Here is a 22,132-nt window from a genome sequence, read left to right on the forward strand (position 1 = left end):
CTGGAACTAGAATGGTCCTTCATGGTGATTGCAGATTGGAAACTGCAGCTTGGGTTGGACATGTACTCACTGGATGCCCTTGCTCAGAGGAAGCATGACCTACAGGGAGGTGATTTTCTCCATCAGAATAAATGTTCAAAGAGGGCTGATGGTGGAAGGCCATCACCTGGTAGCCCATCCCATAGGTGGGAGTAAATGTTTGATTCTTGAATGGGGGTTTGAGTGACACATCACCATGTCTATCATTATCTACCTTGGTACAATCATCTGCAAAACGGGTATAATAATTGTTAAATAGTTGTGATGAGGATTAACGTGCCTAAAATAGTACCTGGTGCCAAGCACTGACTGACTGTTGCAATCTAATGCAGTGAAACTCAATACTGGTAGATGTTCAATGAAGAGTAGTTGTGGAGCCCTAGTTAAAGCCACAGATTTGTTAGACGTTATTGATGGAAAATGTCTTTGAAACCATTAGTCTCTCTTCCCTTTCAGATATGGGGGAAGCCAGTGAGAGTAAGTGATTTGCCGAAGTCAATGGTGGAATAACTTTAGGGGAAATCAGGGACACATGCCATCTTGCCTAGAACTAGTGAGCCCTAAAAAGGCAGGTGTGACTGGCTTAGGTACTCAACAAATATGGATTTCAGTTCCTTTACCTCTAAACTCTTAGCTTTTACCCCACTTTGTCTGTGATAAGGATCAGGCAAGAACTAGAGGGATCTGATTCACGTTGTTCTCAAATTATCAGTGTCCCTTTGATATTTAGAATTTGAGCAAAACAGGCAGCCTAAGTATTTGTGGGGAAGCTCTTGGCTGACTTACGAAGACTAACTGCTTTAACCTCTTGCTGTCATTCCAAGGGTTCTACGCCAGGCAGTGGGCAGGATTTACTTTGCAGGCACTGAGACTGCCACACATTGGAGCGGCTACATGGAGGGGGCTGTGGAGGCTGGAGAGAGAGCTGCCCGGGAGGTAGGACTTGGGTCCTGGGCTGGGAGTCAACCCATGGGTATGTTGAGCTGATCAAAGTTGTTTGAGAGCCTGGAGGTCAGCTCCACCATTAACCACCTTCTGAAGATACTAGATACCCCATTTTCCCCCATAAGTTCCAGATGGAGCAAGCATATTAACCCAAAAGTAATGGCAAAAATATCTCCCCCAAGGTAAAAAGAACCCACGGGGCAAAAGATCACCATGGCTCTCCTTGGGCAATATCCTAGACCCAGCATCACAAAACCAAACGTGCATCTGTGATCTTTCAGGAAAATTCCTTTGATCTCATGCCTACAAAGGCATGCTTATAACTTAGAAAACTTACTGTGACCCTAGTAGTTGAATCTTCTGAAAGCATAGACAGAAACCGTTTTGGTCCTTTTGCAAGGTGGAGTGCACTTTTCTGGACTTCAGCTGGATGTTTTGCATGGCTAGCCTGAGACATTTACTTAGTCTCATATAGAGCAGTTTGGGAGAAGTGATCGTGATCCCTTTTGCTCCTCACGAAGAGGCTCTTTCCTTTTCAGATCCTGCATGCCGTGGGGAAGATTCCGCAGGATGAAATCTGGCAGCCAGAACCAGAGTCTGTGGTAGGCTTTATTTTATTTCAAGAATTTAGATGTTTTTTTCCTCTACAAATAATGGCTTGCAAGAACAAATGCGTGTATCTATTCATTCAGTGCATGTTTGAAATAGCATTATGGGATAAGACAGAGGTGAAAAATTTTAGATGAATTTCTATAAATTTGTAGATGCCACATCCATGGAAGATTATTAGGAAGAAAATAAGATTTTTAAAAAGATCTATTTATTTATTTGAAAGCAACAGAGACAAAGAGAGAGCAGAGAGACACACAGAGAGAGATCTTCCACCTGTGGTTCACTCCTCAAATGGCCACAGTGGCTAGAGCTGGGCCCATCTGAAGCCTGGAGCCAGGAGCTTGTTCCAGGTCTCTCAAGTGGGTTCACACACTGGAACCTTCTTCTGCTGTCTTCCCAGGTGAATTAGCAGGGAACTAGATTGAAAGTGGGGCAACTAGGACTCAAACCAATGCCTATATGGGATGCTTTACCCCTATGCTACAACCCCAGCCCCTGAAAATATTTCTTGATGGGAAACATTTTTGAGTTCTACATATACTAAGAAAACAATAAATGTTTGTTAAATACCTAACATGGTGATTTTCAACAAGAGTTAGAAAAAAAAGTGTGTTGACATTCCGTGTCCAGGGACAAGCAGGTGGAAGGAATTAGAGCATATTTAGATTAATAATTCATTTTCGGTATACTTATAACTTTTGTAATTCAGCCCCCTTAAGTTTTCCTGGGCAAAAGGAAGGCCACAGAAAGGATGATGTGGAAACATATTATAAAAGCCAGTGTTGTGACCCAGTGAATTAATCTACCACTTGCTATGTCAGCATCCCATATGAGCACCTGTTTAAGTGCCAGCTGCTTCTCTTCCAATCCTGCCCCCAACTAATGCTCCTAAGACCGCAACAGAGGATGGTCCAAGTGTTTGGGCACCTGCCCTGCGTGTAGGAGACCCAGATGGAGTTCCAAGCTCCTGGATTTGGCCTGGTCCTGCCCCATCCATTTGGGGGAGAGAATCAGTAGATGGAAGATTTTTCCCCCTACCCCCTCAGCCTCCCTCTGTAACTATGCCTTTCAACTAAATCAAATCTTTTCAATGAAAACACACTGTAGAGGACAAGGTATGAAAAGGTCAGAGGCATTCTCTGTGAAGTCCTCCTACAAATGCATCTGCTAAAGGTGGGATTATAGGGTGCAGGGAAGGACCATTGATTCACCCACAGCATAAATATTTACAGCCCACATGTTGTTCATGTGCTGTTGGAGTAGGGACACAGCAATGCTTTTGTGGAGCTTAGAGTCTTGGGTGGGGAGACTGATATGATAACCAAAAAGGAAGAGTGTGACGAAGAAGGCATGCTGAGGGAATATGTAAAATGAAAGGCTGAAAGCTCGGGAAAAGCTCCCTGAGGAGGGCAGTTCAGTGACATGCTCGCTGGGGAAGAGGAAGGGAACCATGTGTGTGGAGGCAATGTCCTGTTTCACGACCTAGCGATTTGCAAACAAGAGTGATGTTTAGATCCTTGGAGGAGAGGCAGACTTTGTGGAATGCAGTGCACGGGCTCTGTACTGACGGCTGCTCTTCTCTCCACTCAGGACGTCCCAGCTCGGCCCATCACCACGACCTTCCTGGAGCGGAACTTGCCCTCGGTGCCTGGCCTGCTGAGGCTGATGGGACTCACCACTGTGTTTTCGGCCATGGCTCTTGGCTTCCTGGCCTACAAAAGGGGATTGCTTGTGCGGGTCTGAGAAGAGGGCATCTTTATAACCACAGCCTCTTCTTAACTCTCTGTAGGTTGTAGGTCTGGGGAAGGAGCTGGGATGAAGATCCACCAAGACAGAAAGAATGCGTAGCATGGAGAGGGGCATAAAGCAAAGTCAGACCATGAGCACAGGCAACCCACTTAGCTCTGTCTCCATTAGGCCCCTAGTTAGTGACTCGGTACGCTATCCCATCGATCTTCAAGATTATCGCCTTTGTACTTAATTAGCCTTGTTGAAGGTCCTGCCTGTCCCACAGCACACCTTGCCCATGTATAACCAGTTTTCCCCCCACCTTTATTGCTCTGTGCTTAACCCTCCTACTCGTAACACTCTCGTTTTTCCAAGAATTCTGTGTTTGTCTTTAGGAGCCTAGACTGTTATAGCTGGGGAATCTAGCCCTCACTTTCTGTTTTAGAATTGAGCCAACTGAAAGTGACAGAAGTGGAACTTAAGCAGTCACTGGTATTTGGCAGGCTACAACACAGGTACAGGCCTTTTCCCGTTTCCCAAGATGTGCAGCCACTTCCCTCCACTCCCTGCTGTGATTGCAAATGTTGCGCCCTTATGTGGGTTTTCCCTGAACTAGGTGGTCTTATGCTGCCCAAATGCTACTCAGTGTATCTCCTTACATCTTGTCTTGTGCAGTGTGCCTCCAGATGAGTTTAATTGTTCGAAATGTAGGAATCCTGGCTTTTCTTCTTTTTCTGTCCTCCACTATATCTTGACATAAAGGTCAAAACACGCTTAGTAATTAAAAATAAAATTGATTGGCCAGATGTCTGCTGTCTTTTCTTTGGAGGTAATGACTTTCAAGGTTTTGACAGACCAAATAAAGATCCAGTGATAGGCACAGAACTGTGACTTTAGAGTGTTCAGTCAAAATTTTCTTGAAGACTGGATGATGCATGCATTTTGAATGCATAATCCATCATGGATAACACACATGTGAACACTTAGTAAATGATTTATAATGATATGGGAAGGGTGCTAAATGGTGCAATCCTTTGCTTTTGCTTCCCTAAATCTGTCAAAATAATTGACATATTGATAAGTGAGATGCTAAAATTATTAAAATAATTACAGTATTTCAGTTGACCTTTCCTATTCCTTATCTACTGCAAAGCTTTTTACTAGATACACTCATTAATTTAAAACCACAGTGTTATGGTCCATTAAATCCTGTTTGATCTACTTTTTAAATGAGATCATCATTTGAGAGCATGCATGCCTCTCAACTTCCAAGGTCAGATTTTATCAGGATGTATTTTAAATCCATGAATGACTGTTCTCACATACTCCTTTAGAAAAAGAAGCTGGTTACTCTCAATATAAGTGAAATTCAAGAAACCCATAGGATCAATAAATAATAATATAGTGTTTCTGATTTTACAGTGACATTTACATGCATGAATTCAGATTAAAGATTCAGATTACAGTTGTAATACGTAATCACAATTACAGATTAAATGAGAAAATCAAAGAAGGTGGTAAAACTTGTTTTTCTAACCATTTAAAAAAATCTGTTTAAAAATGCAAAATGCTTGGCTTAAGAATCTCTTCTTTCCAAAAACTCCCCCTAAAATGTTGTTACTGTTGCAGGGTGCCAGAGAGATTATGCCAGACATACATGTGAAATGTACTAAGAAGTCTTTATTAACTAAGCTTGCTGACAGCACTGCCTGTTACTCCAGGAACCACCGACATGTTCAGAGTCCCACCTTCCTAAGTACTAGCTGCAGGTACTAGGCAGGCACTCATCCTGTGATAACAGAAATTAGTAAATGAAAAGTCACAGTGGCAATCCAGTCTGAACTGAAACCCTGCAAGGAAGAAATGGTCATTACTGTGAAATCTGTTCATTAAACTGAAGACCTATGTTCCAGAAGAGAAGTACAGGGAAGAATCTGGATACACCTACAAAATTGCAAACATTTACCGTTTCCTGGCTTCTCTGTCCACATTCCTTTAATGCTAGGCTTCACCTCTCCTAGATCTCCTGAAAGTACAAAAATTAGTAATGCAATGCATCTTAGCATTAATGTCTTGGCTGACTCGCCCAAGCAGTGAGCAGAAGGGGAAGAGCACAGACATGCAGGGACCATGCTCAGCGCTACCTCTGTCCTCAGAGTCTGTCCATTGGAAACCGGCGAGCAAGCAGGTACTTGGGAATCCTAGACTCAGTGCCAGAGTGATGAAAGTGCAGGGCCAAGAGACTGAGCCCCTCCCCATCATGGGCCCTTATGGGGGCTTGAAAGGGGAATAGTCATGCAACAACACAATACCACTCCCTCCTCAGGTTCCAGGTGATCATAGGTGAGCATCATTTGATTTACAGAAGGGTAGAAAGCATTACAGGGATAGGAGAGGCATGGCTTCTAAGTTCATGACCCTGAAACTAGTTCTCCAAAACCATAATTACATTACTAACTCCACTACATCCATTAAGAAAGAGTGAAATAAGAAATTTCCCTCTAGAAGTGGGGTTGTGGCACTGTGAGTCAAGCCACTGCTTGGGATGCCTACATGTGATAACAAAAGTGCCTGTTTTAAGTCTTAAGGTACTCTGTGCTTCTAATCCAGCTTTCTGCTGATGAGCCTAAAGAGGCAGTGGATCATGGCCCAACATGGAGTGAGACTGGTAGTAGAAGACCCCAATGAAGTCCTGGATCCTAGCGGCCTAGACTTGGGACCTTGCACCTGCGTGGGAGACATGGAGGAGGCTCCTGCCTTTGGATTGGCTCAGCTCTGCCTGCTGTAGCCATTTGTGGAGTGAACCAGCATATGGAAAATTTTTCTGTCTCTCCTCCTCTCTGTAAATCTTTGAATAAAAATAAATATATCTTAAAAAAATGCTGTGCTCCCTTGCAGAAAGGCAATTTTCATTTTTCCTCATATTAGTTTTAAATATTTATTCTTATTCATTTGAGAGAGAGAGAGCGCACATCTGCTGGCTCCTGCCTTAAACACTCATCATAGCTGGGACAGGGCTAGGCCTAAGCAAGGAGTGCAGAGCTCAGTATGGCTCTCCCATGTAGGTGGTAGAGACTCTGATACTTCAGTCTTCATTCATTGCCTCCCAGAGTATATGTTAGCAGGAAGCTGGATTGGAAGCAGAGGTAGTACTTGGTCCCAGGTCCGCTAATATGGGATGCTGGCAGCTCACCATACCACAGTGCTGGGCCCCTCACGCTCATGTTTCAATGGCCAGTTGTTGCACCTTGCTCAAATATTTTTTAAACTGTCAATAGTAGTTTTGGAATAGTGTAGCACTGGCAAAATAGTCAAAAGCAAATGAGATGTATCAAGTGCTAGAAATGAATTTGTTTTCTATACCATTGAACAAATTACCACAAACCCAGCAGCTTAAAACAACATATATTTTAAAATGTGGGGTTGTCTTTTTAACTATGTTTTATTTGAGGCAGCACTAGTAACTAGCTAGATACAGTATCAGAATGTCTGCTTGAGGAAGACACTGATGTCAGCTTGCACCTCTGGTTGCTGTAGCAAAGGCTGCAGTGAGAAGCTGCAGTAATGTGCAAGAGGTGTCACACATAGAGGCAAATACACAACTAAAAGGAGTTCTACTGAGAGAAACTGTTGGAACTTCATTTTGCTTCTTTCTTTTTTTCCCTTCTGGTCCATGCCCCTCCTCACCTCTCTTCCCACACACCCAAGGTAAACCCTTACAGGCAAGGTTCATACTGGAAAGTTGTATAAGACACTGAGTGCTCACCATACCTGTGGTTTCCTGTTTTGAAAAGGTGGTGGGGAGTGGATCTTTGCCAAAAAGTTAGCTGTCTTTTTTTTTTTAAGGAACTACAGAAGCACAGAAGTAGACAGAGAGGGGTTGAGAAAGTGAGGGACTTCTACACTGGTTCATTCCCCAAATGTTTGCCATGGTCAGAGCTGGGCTGGTCTGAAGCTGGAAGCCAGGAGCCCCATTTGGATCTCCCACATGGGTTCAGGGGTCCGAAGACCCGAGTCTTCCTCTGTTGCTTTCTCAAGGCACCAGCAGGGAGCTGGATCAGAAGTGGAGCAGGGCCCAGTGTGGTGGCCTAGTGGCTAAAGTCCTTGTCTCGAACGTGCCAGGATCCCATACGGGCACAGATTCTAATCCCAGCAGCCCTGCTCCCCATCCAGCTCCCTGCTTGTGGCCTGGGAAAGCAGCAGAGAACGGCCCAAAGCCTTGAGACCCTGTACCCGTGTGGGAGACCCAGAAGAGCTCCTGGCTCCTGGATTCAGATAGGGGCAGCATCGGCCGTTGCAGTCACTTGGGGAGTGAATCATCGGACAGAAGATCTTCCTCTCTGTCTGTCCTCCTCTCTGTATATCTATATATCTGACTTTGCAATAAAAATAAAAATAAATCTTTTTTAAAAAGAAGTGGAGCAGCTGGAAATTGATTTGGTGCTCAAGTGGGAAGCTGGCACCACAGTGGGAGGATTAGTCTGATACACTTCTACGCCAGTCTTGTCGTCTAATTTTTTGATCCTCCTACCCTGGCCACAACCAAGTGCTTGGGTCTTAATGTCTGAACCAATGCACTCTGTGGGTGTCCCATGATTCAAAGCCTCTTAGTGATAGCTGTGAAGACAGAGCAAGCTCTAGAAGAGAGGAGGTTAGTCACTGGTACGGAGGAATAATGGTCAAAATGAGGGCTTGACAGTAGAGTGAGTGTTATATCACTTGATCTATTGAAGCATCTCAACAGCTATGGACAATGCTCTAGGACATCTTTTGACTTGACTCAGACCTGCCTGCCTGCCTATCTGCTTCTTGCCCACTTTGGGGCTGCATATCCCCAGTTACCAGCTCCTCTGACACTAAATATTCTTAGAGCCTTCTCCCTTGGCCAGTCTGTTTGGATGCTCTTATTCCCTTCTTAGCCTTGGCTATAAACCAAGGAATACAGATCCCATATGAAAGCAAGGATGCTTTTTCTCACTCACTCCTCACTGCAGTAATGGGATAAACATTAGAGACAAATAGAATGATATAGAATGTTCTCGACATCAGAGGGATAATGACTTGGTGAAATGGGCTGGTGGATTTTGGTGGTTATTCATTCGCTTACAGTTATGTTTAGCTAAGTGCAGAGGAGGACTCTCATGAGTTGAAAACTCTCATAGTGAGTAAGCCTGATGACATTTCAGCCTGCCAACACTGAAGCCATGCTCCCGTATTGCAAATAACAGACTTAAAAAGATCCTGTACTTACCCTGCACTGATGCTTTCTGATATAGTTGCTCTTGTCATTTCTGCTGCGACCCCGTGAGGGGTCACGGTCAAGTCATATGCCCACACTGCGGTGGGATGACACTTCAACCCCCGGCTGCCTGATCTCACTGACCTCTTCTTTCACCTTTCTTTATATCTCTAAGTCCCAGCCATTTCTTCCCTAAGCATCCTGGTACGGTTTCTTGTCCTTGAAACACCATTTGCCTATAAGGCAAAATGTTGACAGCACTGAGCATTTTGAGTTAAATATCTGACTGTCTCACCTCTAGGCCATTGCATGACACTATAGTTTCTTTCCCTCAACTTGCTACCAAAACCTTTTCAATGACCAAATCTTCCCTGCATTATAGCAAATCGGGGAGGAAACTCTACAGTTGGCTGTGGGGCAGTGGAAAGACAGAGTGCTTCAGAAAAGAGTGAAGACTGGCTTGGGCCATAGGCCCTTCATTCCCACAACCCATCCTTGTTCTCTGACATGTGTTGTTCTTTATCTGATCTCTTCTTCTACCTCCTGTGCTGCCAAATACTCAGATCCTTAGTCCACCGTACAGAGCTGGCTTTGGATAAATGGAATTGCTTCTAGATTCTGAGACTCAGTGGGGCTGTTGCCCCTTTGGTCTATCTGTGTATCTTGATGCTTTGGAAGCCCTCTGAAGGCAGGATTGTGTTCAGAACTGCATGTTCTAAAAGCTGCTTGTTAACTAAGCACATAGTTATGAGACCTTGAGGAATAAAAAAGCCTCCTTGCCAACTCCCTATATGCCCTGTCTATGTATCTGGAGCCCATGTCCCTTTAGGTCCCCAATGCCATGGATACTGATTAAGCAAAGAAAATATAACTGATGAAACCTGCAATACAGAGGAGTGCTACAGAAACATGGCTCACAGAGATAGATCTCGATATTACAGTAAACAATAGAGGTAAGATTCAAACCCAGATGACAGTTGCTATAAACCTGGAAATGCTCTGTCTACTCGCTGATCTAGCCTTTGAAGATCACGTATTCAAAATGCCCAGGATCTGATCATTCTGAATTATGCATGCCTCCAAGGCTTAGATTTTTTTGTCTGTTTGTTTTGCTTGAAAGAGGTATTATTTATTTATTTGAAGAGTTACCGAGTGGGGAAGGGAGGAGAGAGACAGAGAATGGTCTTCCACCCACTGGTTCCCAAACAGTGACTGGGCAATAAAGGGATATAAAGAACCATCCAAGCTCCAGCTAAAGCCCTTAATTACAATTGTTTCTGTCTTCAACTTCACCCTCTGCACAACTTTGCTTCCTTCACTCCTCAGCAGGTGTTGATCCCAAGGCACTCTTCTGTCAACTTCCTGTGTGCCAATCTCCATCTCGGAGCAAGCTTCTTGGAGAGCACAGGCTAGGACACATGTTGTGACATGGAGCTCATGCTAAAGCAGGAAAGTCCTCACCTTGAATTCTCCGGGATCACATATGGTCACCAGTTCTAATCCTGGCAGCCCTGCTTCCCATCCAGCTCCCTGCTTGTAGCCTGGGAAAGCAATGGAGGATGGCCCAAAGCCTTGGGACCCTGCACCCGCATGGGAGACCCGGAGGAGGCTCCTGGCTCCTGACTTCAGGTTGGCTCAGCTCTGGCCATTGCAGCCGCTTGGGGAAGTGAATCATTGGACGGAAGATCTTCCTCTCTGTCTCTCCTCCTCTCTGTATATCTGCCTTTCCAATATAAATAAATAAATAAATAAATAAATAAATAAATAAATAAATAAAAAGAATCATGCTCTTGGGGCCGGTGCTGTGGCTGTACGAGGTTAAACCTCTGCCTGCAGCACTGGCATCCCTTGAGGACGTTGATTCAAAAAAAAAAAAAAAAAAAAAAGAAAGAAAGAAAAGAAAAGAAAACAAAACAAAAAGGAAGCAGGAGGCTAATTAGGAAGCTAGAGCAGTTAGTCAGTCATGCCAGAGACACCAGTGGAATAAATGAGATCTTTCAGACATCCGTGGGCATCCAAGTGAAGACATCAGGCTGTTGACTGTAAGTGTTGGAGTTCAGGGGAGAGATGGGAGCTGGTGATGAATTTGAGGTAGAGAAGGGGTTGAGTATAATGGAGAAAAGTTCTGAGGATGAGCCCTTGGACCCCCAAATTAGATGCAAAGTGTTCCATATACAGAGAATCTGTGGGTTCCATATCCATGGATTCAAACAATCTTTGATCAAGAAAATTTTTAAAATTTTTCATCTCTTCTGAACACATACGGGTTTTTTCCTTGCCCTAATTTCTCAAACAACAGAGTGTTGCAACTATTTATATATCATTTACAATGTGTTAGGCATCATCAGTAATCCGGGGATGAGTTAAAGTATGAAGAAGGATGCGTGTTGCTTCTATGCAAATATTGTGCTATTTTATACCAGGGAATCTTAGTATCCATGGGGATTCCTGGAACCAATCGCCCCATAGATAATGAGGGACAATTATGTTGCTCAATTACAAACCACTGTGATCCCCAAAAGAGACATTTATCTAAGAGCTATCATAACTTGTGTACTCAGATGATGGTGATTTTTCATTGCAATCCTTCATTACAAACCCCCATTGTTACAGCTTTTCAATGATTCTAATAACCTGCTATTAAAATGCAAATAATTACTTTAGAAATCTTTTAGAAATGTTTCTGTTTTATATATATATATTTCTGGTGCTCAGGCACCTAGTTAAACAATTTGTTGTTGTATTTATGTGATTTGCTTGTTGTCTGCTACCTCCTAGGGGATTTGAGACAACACCCAGTAATACATATAAAAATAAAGATAACAAAAACCAAACAAAAGGAGATGGCATGTGAGCAGTAAGTAGATGAGAAGGATGAACCACTGAGCTCAGGGAAGGCCAACTGCTATCTAGGTTGAAAATAAAGGGACTCCAGCAACGACCAGAGAAGAATGATAGAATTGGTCTGTTTCATTTGTTGCAGTGTCATCACATTAGAAAGCTTCTTGGATTGGATTGTCTCAAAATGCACATTTGTGCAGTTGGAGCTGTGGCATAGTGGATAAAACTACCTCCTGCGACATCAGCTGCCAGAGACCAGCTCCAGCTGAGTTCAGAGCTCAAAGAAGGGTGTGTGGGATCGGTGAGGGAAGAAAGACAAGAAAGACATGGACCACTACAATGTAGAGCTCATAATGGACAACTCAAAAAAACTGCCTTCCTTTATTCATACAGAAATCATCACAAGCTTTTGTGTAAACATCCAATTGTTTCATTTTTATTTCATGGGTAAAAGAATGATTGCAAAAACAGTTCTGAAAAAACATTATTATCATTGACTTCAAGGAAACATTCTCAGCAAGCCATTACTCATTCAGACCTGCAGTCACCCGGCTGAGGCCAGGAACTCCATGGTTGGCAGCACATGTGGTTACATAGTAACAGGTGATTCCTATATATTCAAAATCAATTTTCACTAAACTTAAACTAATATTACTCAGAACATCAAAAATACAAAACTAAAAAGAAAGCTTATAAATGAATTTATACAGACATGTATCATAGATTCTTATTAAATCTTAATCATACACGAACAACCATTACCTTCACCTAGTACTGATTCAATTGTTTTTTGTTCTTTTGTTAAAGGGCAGCGAGAAGGATCAGGGCAGCTTGGTCTTCCTATGAACGGAGGACCTTCCTAAGAAACTACTTTTTATCTTTTCAAACTATTTTCTTTCCCAATGTAAGGTAGAAGTTTCACACCATTTTCCCCAAGGGGTTCACAATATTTATCTCCCTTTTAGAAGATTCCCCATATACGTTCTGCTCTTTGTGGTGGGACGCCAAAATGACTACATCATTCCATGTATTGCAGCAGTTCGAGGCTGTGCAGTAAATAAACTCTTTGTACCTCCAGGATTGCCATCTGTTTCTAAGATAATATCACGCCATTTCTTAAGGAGAACATTACACATCATAGGGTAAGTTCTAGGACAAAGGTGGGCACATAATAAGACACGTAGGAACACTATAGGCTCAATTGTACTATTGTATGCTTTTAGCTGTGTCTCATTGTCTTAAGTTGCTAAAGACCCATTTACCATAACATGATTGATAAAATCAGTTTCACGTATTATACCAGTTACAGAAATCATCTCACATTATCAGAAACAAAACCACCCTTAAGAGAATTTCAAGAAATACCAAAGAGGTGATTGAGTGCCCATACAATGAGGTGATTAGAAAAACATTCCACCAAGCATTGCCACACAGCTAGAAACTCCTCATAGCCTTGCCAACAGGGGAACTGTCGTCCTTACATCTTTGAGCCATTGGCCCCCAACTGCATGGCTCCCCATAATCACCATTTCATATCGGCACCAGTTTCAGTCTCAGCCGCTCTACTTCTGATCCAACTCCTTGTTAATATGCCTGGGAAAGCAGTGGAAGATGACCCAAGTGGGGCTGCTGTTCCCACATGAGAGACTCAGAAGAAGCTCTTGGCTCCTGGCTTCAGATTAGCCTAGTTTCAATTGCTGTGGTCCTTTGGGGAGTGAACCAGTGAATGGATGATTCTCTCTAACTCTATAGCCACCGTTTCCTTGGACCCTGATCAATGGATGAAATCACCTGCTGTGAGCTTAAAAGCATACAGGCAATACCAAGCAAGCCTCCTGTTGTTCTGCTACTCTCTGTTCGCTTCACCTAACCAGAAATGTCTTCTACAGATTCACATGGGGAGTTGTGAAGAGGTGCTGGGGATAGAGGAGAAGGCTGGTTCAACCCTGACAAGCCAGTGTTCAGTATCAGCCCCAGCCCTTGTAGTGAGCTGTGAACAGAGTAGGCTTTCTCCTCTTTGTGCTTGTGCATTTTATATTTGTTCATTTCGTATTTCAGCCAGACATGCAGCTTCCCCTAGAGAATGAGCATGTCATGAATGATCAAATGAAATAAATAATGAATAAATGCTTCTCTCATGGATTCCAATTTAAATCCAAGGATCCCTGGAGAGATCTGAGGACTAGCCCTGTCACTTATTTCTTCCAGACTGACCTCCGATTACTAATTGGCTCATTTAAATTCCTTCTTCTGAGAGCATGTTACAATGGCAGTATAATAATTAAAGAGCAGCAAACTTGCATTTGTTGTTGGATCTGTTTGAAGTTATATCTTTACTGTTACGATACTGGGGACCATATGAAATTGTGGTCCTGTAAAATGATAGGGTTTTAATTTTTGTTCTCATGCAAGTGATGTTTCATAGAAAATCCTGAATATTAATAGTGATCCTTAATCCTTGCTTGCCCGTATTTGTATTTGAACCAAAAATACCAGCTTAAGGCATTGCTTACCAACATTTCTCATGTCATAACCTACAGGGAGAATAAGTATTGCATTTGTAGAATGCACTGGGTAAAGGGATAAAATCATTGCATGCCTGGAAGTGAGCCATGGGGGAGGGGCAGCATGTTCATGTAGGGAAACAATTGCGGCCACCTAGCACTCTGCCCCTGTGCCTGAATCTCTGCACACACATAACCCACTTGTAGTAGGGCCTACCTATCATTTGAGCAAACACTGAGCAGTCATTTCAGGGGCAGGCATTTGGCTTGACAGGGACCTGCATCCCATGTCAGAATAACTGGGCTGCATACCCAGCTCTGATCTTGACTCCAGCTACCTGCTAATGCACAGTCTAAGAGGCAGCACTGACAGTTCAAGTGACTGGGTTCCTACTTCCCGCATGAGGGACTTGGATTGAGTTCCTAACTTCCATTTTGGGCATTTAGGGAGCGAACCAGCAGATAAGAGTTCCCTATATGTGTCTCTCTGCCTGTCAAATAAATAAGAACTTTAAAAATACCAATTGTTTCAACAAAAAAGTAATATTAAATCTTATTATTTTAATTAAATCTATATATGGGGTACAAGTGTAATAATTTGACACATGTGTTCAAGATGTAACCACAGATTAGTTAGCATTTCCTTCTTGTTCAACATTTGAAAGACATTTTTCATTAACATAATTTAGTGATTGTATATATTTATGGAGCAGCATCTGATATTTCATTAATTCTGTGAAATGTGTACTGATCAAGCCCGGTAATTCACAGTTCCCTCTCCTGTCACTACTTTATGTTTGGAGGCTTCAAGCTCCTCTCTGTTACTTAATCATGAAATATATTGTTATGAACTAGAATCACCCCACTGTGCTAGGGAACAATCCTATGTATCTGCTTGGTGTTGGTACTCATTATATAACCTCCCTTTATGTCTGCCCCTCCCCTTGGCACTCTCTTTCTTGCTTCTTGTATTTACCATTCTAAGTTCAGATCAACTTTGTGGAAGCAAAGTAAAAGTAGTGGGACCTAGCATGATAGCCTCAGGCCGAAAGTCCTTCCCTTGCATGCGCTCTCATCTGGGCACTGGTTCTAATCCCAGCAGCCTGCTTCCCATCCAGCTCCCTGTTTGTGGCCTGGGAAAGCAGTCGAGGATGCCCCAAAGCCTTGGGACCCTGCACCCATGTGGGAGACCCAGAAGAGGATCCTAGCTCCTGGCTTCAGATCAGCTCACCTCTGGCCATTGTGGCCGCTTGGAGAATGAATCAACGGATGGAAGATCTTCCTCTCTGTCTCTCCTCCTCTGTGCATATCTCACATTCCAATAAAAATAAATAAATCTTTAAAGAAAAGTAAACATAGTGGTAAGATATCATGATGGAGAAGTAATTGTGGGGGAAGAATTATCAGGAAATGTGTCTCCAAGGAAGCAGCATTTCACCAGAGGCCCATAGGATTTAGACAAGGAAGGAATGGAGAGAAGAACCTTCCGGAAGAAGGACACTGAAACAGAAAAAAAAACCCGGGATATGTCTGAGGGTTTATGAGACAAGCTAGATAGATGGCTGGGAGTTTTTAAGGGAGAGGGGAATGAACAGCTTGAGGCCAGGCATGGAATAGAGCACATAAGGCATTGGGAGCCATGGTGTGCCATATCCAAAACACAATGAGCAGCCAATAACAGGAACAATTTAAAAACAATTTAAAAAGCTTACCTGAGAGGCAGAGAGACAGAGAAACAACAGCAAGCTCTTGCATCCGCTGCTAAAAGCAGGGCTGGGCCAATCTGAAACCAGGAACCAGGAACTCAGTTCAGAACTCTCACTTGGATGGTAGGGACCTAATATTTGGTGTTTCTTGAGAACTGCATTAGCAGGAAGCTGGAGTCAGAGCCAGAGACTGGGATCAAACCCACAAATGCTTGATGTGGGACACAGGTGTCTTCACTGGTGCCTTAACAACCCCGAAGGCAAACACCTGCCCCCAGATTTAGCTTTCAAATGTCACTGGAGATGCTCTAATGGTGTGGATAATAGGAAAACCGGAGTGTTTTTGGCAAGAGATGACTCCACCAAAGACACAGTAGTATTGGAGATAAGTAAATTCATGATGTATTTTAGAAATGAGAATCATAGTGGACCACGCAGTGTTAAGTTCTCAATTTTCTGATTTTATATACTCATTGGAAAGGCAGAGACAGGTCTTTCATCTGCTGGTTTACTCCCCAGATGGTTTCAATGGTCGGGCCAATGCCAGGAGCCTGTAATTCCGTCTGGGTCTCCCACATGTGTGGCTGGAATCCCCAGATGGATGTTTTTGGGATAATGGAATTCACAGTCCCAGATAACCAAGGCTGCTCTAGAAACTCTAGGATGGTCCCAGCACAATGCTTCATTTTCTATTCTTTCTGAAATAGTTTTTCACTCCCCAAACTTAATGAATTGCATAGGTATCTATTGTGCCATATAATTGCCAGCCAAATTTGTCTTCCTCCTCTCCTTCCTTTCTGGCTCTCTAGCTCATCAAGGCGGATTTTGCAAACCTCTTTTCCCCAGCTCTGTACCTGCACAACCTCAGGTAGGTTTTCTCAAGTTGTTTTAAAAGTTTGTCTTCTACCCACAGAACTCTTTGGTGCTCTTTAAGAGGCCATGCACTATTATTTGTAGGCTTTGTGATGTTACAGTCATCCTGCTTCCCCACATGACTTCGCTGCCGTAAGGTGAAACCAATCCATGTCTCTCAATGTCCTTTAACCTTTCTTTTTGCTGGATGGACAACAGAGACTGAGGAAGCTGAGAGTGCAAACATCTTTCCAAGAGGCCGGGGCAGAGGAAGAGCTTTGAATATGATATACTAACTTATTTGATCCATGTCAAGACTGAAAAGAAAGCACAGGCAAACACGCTTGGAGGAATCATTTTCCCAAGAAGGCAATACTCTTGAATACTTTAGGACTTCCATTGGACGGAAAAAATTATGTTTGGCCAGAAGATGGCACTCTTTCAAAACAAATTCTCCAGTGCAGCGAACTGGGAGAAAGTGAATCACAGTTGATAAAGATCTACAAGTAAAAGGACTGGGTAGACAGTGACAGAAAGACCCATGGGATACAGTATTGCCAATGGGGCCTAATGTTCAGCACTTAATTGATGTCGCCTGTTGTCGTTTATCACTAAGCCAGGCGATCCTTTTCCTTTTTGCTTTCTTACTCTCTCCTATGTCGGGTCCTTGCTGTCTGGCCAAACAGACATGTTTATGGGGGGTTGAGAGCACATCCACTAAACTCCCCATGAATCTCATTTCATCTGTATGTATGCTGTGCTTTTCTGTAATATAATTTCTGACCAAAGCCTCAGTTCATGCATTGCTTGGCGTCTGTGCTCAAGTATGTTCCTTGGAGTGGACTCCTAGTTAGCTCCTAATCAGTGCCTAATAAGGCAAGAATTTTCAAACAATGCAAACAGTGCTCTCTTTGCATCTGTTCTAAAAGGATGATGGATAATAGCTAGTACTTCAGTTGCTTGCTTCATGAAGCCCTTACCTACATTATCTCACTTTCTCTATCAACTCTATAAGGCAGATGATCTAACTCACAAAAAGGCTTTCTAGGGACATGTGAGCAACAGATGACACAAGATATTTTTTGAGGAGGGGTGGCTCTAACTTACCCTGGTCGTATCAATCCATCAAGATTGTCATTTGGGGGCCCAGCGCCGTGGCCTAGTGGCTAAAGTCCTCACCTTGAATGTGCCGGGATCCCATATGGGCACCGGTTCTAATCCTGGCAGCTCCACTTTCCATCCAGCTCCCTGCTTGTGGCCTGGGAAAGCAGTCGAGATGGCCCAAAGTCTTAGGGACCCTGTACTCACACAGGAGACCAGGAAATAGCTCCTGGTTCCTGGTTTCGGATTGACTCAGTTCTGGCTGTTGCAGTCACCTGGGGAGTGAATCATCGGACGGAAGATCTTCTCTCTGTCTCCCCTCCTCTCTGTATGTCTGCCTTTCCAATAAAAATACATACATCTTTAAAAAAAAAAGATTGTCATTTGGTGTGCTAGCTTATGGAACTTTAAGCATCCCATATTGTCTTTTCCTTTCCTCCACTCCACCTCTGAGCACACTGCCATAACACCCCACTACATTTCATCTGCGGATCTCAGTGGTTTGTGGAAAAATATCCAAGGACCATTAATAGGATAACCTGGTTCCCACTGAGGTGTGAGGTTTTTTTTTTTTTTAATTGGCATCGCTATTTTTCATGATACAGTTCTGTAGGTATGACATAGCAGGAAGTAAATGCTGCCATGGCTGAGGGGAAGCATTATTTCTTAATGAATAGTTCTGGTCTAAGAGGGCTTTTTTCTATCCTTGTTTTCTTTTTGCCTTTGTGGACTTCTATTACCTGCTCCATGCAGTTTTGCAATAGTTTTCAGTATTGATACTAATTTCTCAGAAAATAAAAGGCATCCAAAAAGAATTTGTCATTTAATTGATACAAAAGCAAGCTTTGCATTTATCAGAGACTTGAGGACAATTTGGACATGTGAGCCAAGCTAAGCCAAGTGTATTTTGATTGGTCAGCAGACTTTCAAAGAAATTTCAATGTAAGTGTTCTTCAGAAGAGTACATACTTCCTTCCTAGGTCAGCTACGGTCTTCTCTGTTCCTTAGTCGCTCATGCCTACTGCCACTCATTTTTAGCTGACTGAATCCTGAAGACATTTTGGACTCGTGTTTGTGAATGCATTTTTCCCTTTGAGATTTCTGTGAGTAATCTGTAGCTGGGGCTCATTTATTGAGACAGGTATTGAATCACTTCCAGGGTTCCTCCCAACTCTGATGCTTTTTTATGCCATGTAAAATACGGTATAAAATATGGTACAGAAATAAAACCTTCTAAATTAAGAAGCTGACTTATCTAAAGGGGTAGGTTCTCAGAGATAGCTTCATTATATCCATAAAAGCAAAACTAAAACCAATGTTATCTCATATGTGACAAGGTAATTTTCTATATTGTGTGAAGGATAGAGAGGGCACAGGCAAAATACTATGGTCCTCAGCTGCTAGGAGTAAAAGCTAATCTCAATTTTTAGCAGAAATTGCTCTTGGACCTCCTTTCCCAAGGACCATCCTCACAGATGGTATCTGATGAAGGGACACAAAGGCCACCTCCTTCCCTCAGAGGGCCTTCTGCGCCTCTCATTAGGATCTGCTGAGGCCTCTATAGCAGCTGCATATAGCAGCTGATCTTCCCCCCACCCCATCGCATCCTGTTTTGCTCTTAGGTGTATTTCCTGAGAGCTTTCTCCAATAAGCTTTCTGCCTCAACTCTGCATCTCAGAGTCTGTTTCCAGAGAAACCAGAAAGAAAGAATGGGCCAAGATAAAGGTTGCATGTCTTGCCTCTGCCATATCAATAGGCATAAAAAAAAATCCCTGACAATGTAATGCATAAACCACATAATGCTACCAAGGAAAGAACCCTTAGAAATCATCTCATGTGGGGAGATTAAGACAGAGAACCGAACTGATACACTCAAGGCAACAGGAACTAGCTGGGCGAGAAATCTTGGATCAGAATCCACCTCTTTAGTCCAGTTAGGCAAAGCACAGTAGTGTAGAATTCATTCAGTTTCTAGGAAAGTTCAATAACACATGAGAGTCAAATTCACCTCTGCAAATTGGAAGTCAATACCAAGACGGTTTTTAGTACGCCTCATGGTGATCTGCTATAAGCCACCGTAGAGAAGAGCCAGGCCTGAATCAGGAGTGGTAGTGTATTTTATTAACAAATAAAAGAGCACCACACAAGCAAATTGCACTTCGATGACAAAACACACATATAGGCATAGTCCCACATGTAGCACTGGGGGTAAATTTTAGACACGGAACAATAGGTACCAAGTTCATAAACAAAACAGGGTTTACAATCCTTCAACATATTCTTCTTCAGTGGAGTATGAGATCTTATTTAGCAGTCAATTGTGACAAACATGAAATTTCCAAATCCAATTCTCATCCTAACTCTAGAATGAAGCCAACTTCAGCTTTCAGAACTGTGAGGGGCATGCCTTACAGGGCAATACCCTATCAGCCATCTTAAACTGTTGTTTGTCTCTTGGTTTGGAGAAAATACCAATGTTATCTTCATGGTGGATGACCTCACATATGGTGGGAGTTCCTAGGTCCAATTTCACGTCTAGGCACATCTGGACTGGCAATAATTTTGAGACCCAAACCTGTAGCTTAACAGGACTGGTTAAAGTAGGATCAATCAACTGGCTTTCTAAAAAGTGGAGAAGAATGTAAATGGTACACTCAGGAGTTCTTCAACATGCAAGACTTTCATGTTACCTATTTGATTACTGCTAAAACTGTTGCTAGTTCAGAAGTTTAAGTCAGCAATTCCCAAAAGGTGTGTCAGGACTAGGTTAACCATTAAGTGAACAGAAAAACTGCTTGAGATTTGAGGTGAGATTTCTCAAAGCAGTTTGATATAATAATGTGCAGTAATGCTTGATAGTACTGGAGCATATCCAAGATGTTGTCGAAACTCCTAAGTTAGCTAAAATGCTTTTGAATCACAAGATAAAGAGTGGCAGAAAAAATCCAGCTCTTTGCTCTTAGGATAAAAAAACCTTTGGAGGACCTTGAATCTTCACACCAGGGTCCAGAGACTACGTTTGTATTTCTGATAAGGTTAATGGAGTAATAAACTTGGTATGGCTGGTTTCTTTTGGCACTCTTTAACTCTCCTTAAATAAAAAATATATTTGTAGTTTTTAAAAAGAAAGCTTTTATAATTGAAATATTTGGCAGGAGCTTTAAAAAAATCTGGCAGTTTTAAAAATGGCCAAGGTAAGTGGTGGGCACCAGTCTGAGCCCACTTTATAAGAGAACTCAGTTTTCAGATACAAAATCAGTCAATTTTGTTTCTGTTACAAAATTTAGAAATGAGGTTATCATATAGAGCCCTAATTTCCTTTCTTTGTTGACAGTTTTGACAAGTAATAATCAGAAATTTCTCATATATATTTCAGCATAAACTGGCATGCTAATATTTATGCAAAGTAGCTACATTTAAGATATATGGGTTAAAAGATACACTTCTAAAGTTATAGGAAAAAAGAAAAATATATGCCTCTAAGAGCCTTCAGATATTTGGGGGCTACCTGAAAAAAAATGAAACAAAGCTTTGCTGAAATCTTCCGGAATGAATCACTGACTGTCCAGCCACCTTCCACGCAGAAAAGATGCCCACTGGATCTGGGCTCATAGGGAACTGGTCAGGGAGGCCTCCTCAGGGACAGTCCTGCTGTTCTCTTCTGCCGCTCATTTGGGGAGATGCACACAAGTTCCAACAAATCCATTTCAGCATTCTAACTCAGTAAGTGCTCACCTCGGGAAGAAGTGAAGGGGCAAAACGTGCTGGAGTGCTGAACCTAGGTAGCTAAGTCATAGGAATCTGCTTAGGGGATTCCTGTGAATTAGACAGGCAGCCCACAAGATGCCCCCACCCTAAACCAAGAGTCCCCAAGTCCCACTCCACTGTGTCTCATTTAGCACTTCCTGATCCAATGTAGGAAGTGCTCACCTCAGGAAGTTGAGAAGCCTCTGGGCTCTGCACTAACACATTACAATTGTTCAAGTAGAAAGGTCAGCCACAGGCTGGATCTTAACCTATTGCATACTGACAAAAATTTGAACTCATTACTTTTGAAATTATCAGATACTTCGCATTAAAGGAAGAAAAACAAGGACACAAAAATTGTTTCTGAGGAGCACTTCAACTTTAACGTTTTGAAATTAAGAGGCAATCACAAGATTTTATCAACACGAGCTAGTCTACATAAACAAGGTGGTATAGGATGTTACTAAAATGAATTGATTGGTTCTTTGGGTGGGTTTTATATTAGCATAGACCAAAACTACATTGCAAATGGTTAAATCAAGTGCACTTAAAACTGGCCCAATGACACAGCTTACAATTGGCCAACTTTTTTTTTATAGGTTTGGGGTAGGACTAAGTAGAATGCATGAAGGTGAAACTTTAGGGACGTGGCAGCAGCTTCAACTTGTACAGGATAAAACACAGAGCGGTTACTGATGTAGACACCCCGATGATCTTCATGAGGCCAGGAACAGATGGCAGATTTCTTTCCAGGAAGGTAGGTGTGATTTCCAATGATGGAACATCCTAGATGAGTGAACAAAGATCATTAGCAGAAA

At 42.6% G+C, this 22,132-nt stretch overlaps 2 protein-coding genes across 2 annotated transcripts in view; one reads left to right on the forward strand and one right to left on the reverse strand.

Moving 5' to 3' along the window:
- Window positions 1-4,130, forward strand: part of MAOB (monoamine oxidase B) — a 108,546-nt gene extending 104,416 nt beyond the window's left edge. Inside the window, exons 13-15 of the mRNA XM_058658862.1 lie at window positions 864-975; window positions 1,524-1,586; window positions 3,187-4,130. Of these exons, the coding sequence (XP_058514845.1) occupies window positions 864-975; window positions 1,524-1,586; window positions 3,187-3,339 (328 nt within the window). The 3' untranslated portion in view covers window positions 3,340-4,130. The remainder of the gene's footprint in view (window positions 1-863; window positions 976-1,523; window positions 1,587-3,186) is intronic.
- Window positions 4,131-19,666: 15,536 nt separating this feature from the next.
- Window positions 19,667-22,132, reverse strand: part of LOC101517490 (amine oxidase [flavin-containing] A) — a 53,935-nt gene continuing 51,469 nt past the window's right edge. The window contains exon 15 of the mRNA XM_012927779.2: window positions 19,667-22,100. Within this exon, the coding sequence (XP_012783233.2) occupies window positions 21,954-22,100 (147 nt within the window). The 3' untranslated portion in view covers window positions 19,667-21,953. The remainder of the gene's footprint in view (window positions 22,101-22,132) is intronic.

The sequence above is a fragment of the Ochotona princeps genome, chromosome X (genome assembly GCF_030435755.1).
Source record: "Ochotona princeps isolate mOchPri1 chromosome X, mOchPri1.hap1, whole genome shotgun sequence".
NCBI lineage: Eukaryota > Metazoa > Chordata > Mammalia > Lagomorpha > Ochotonidae > Ochotona > Ochotona princeps.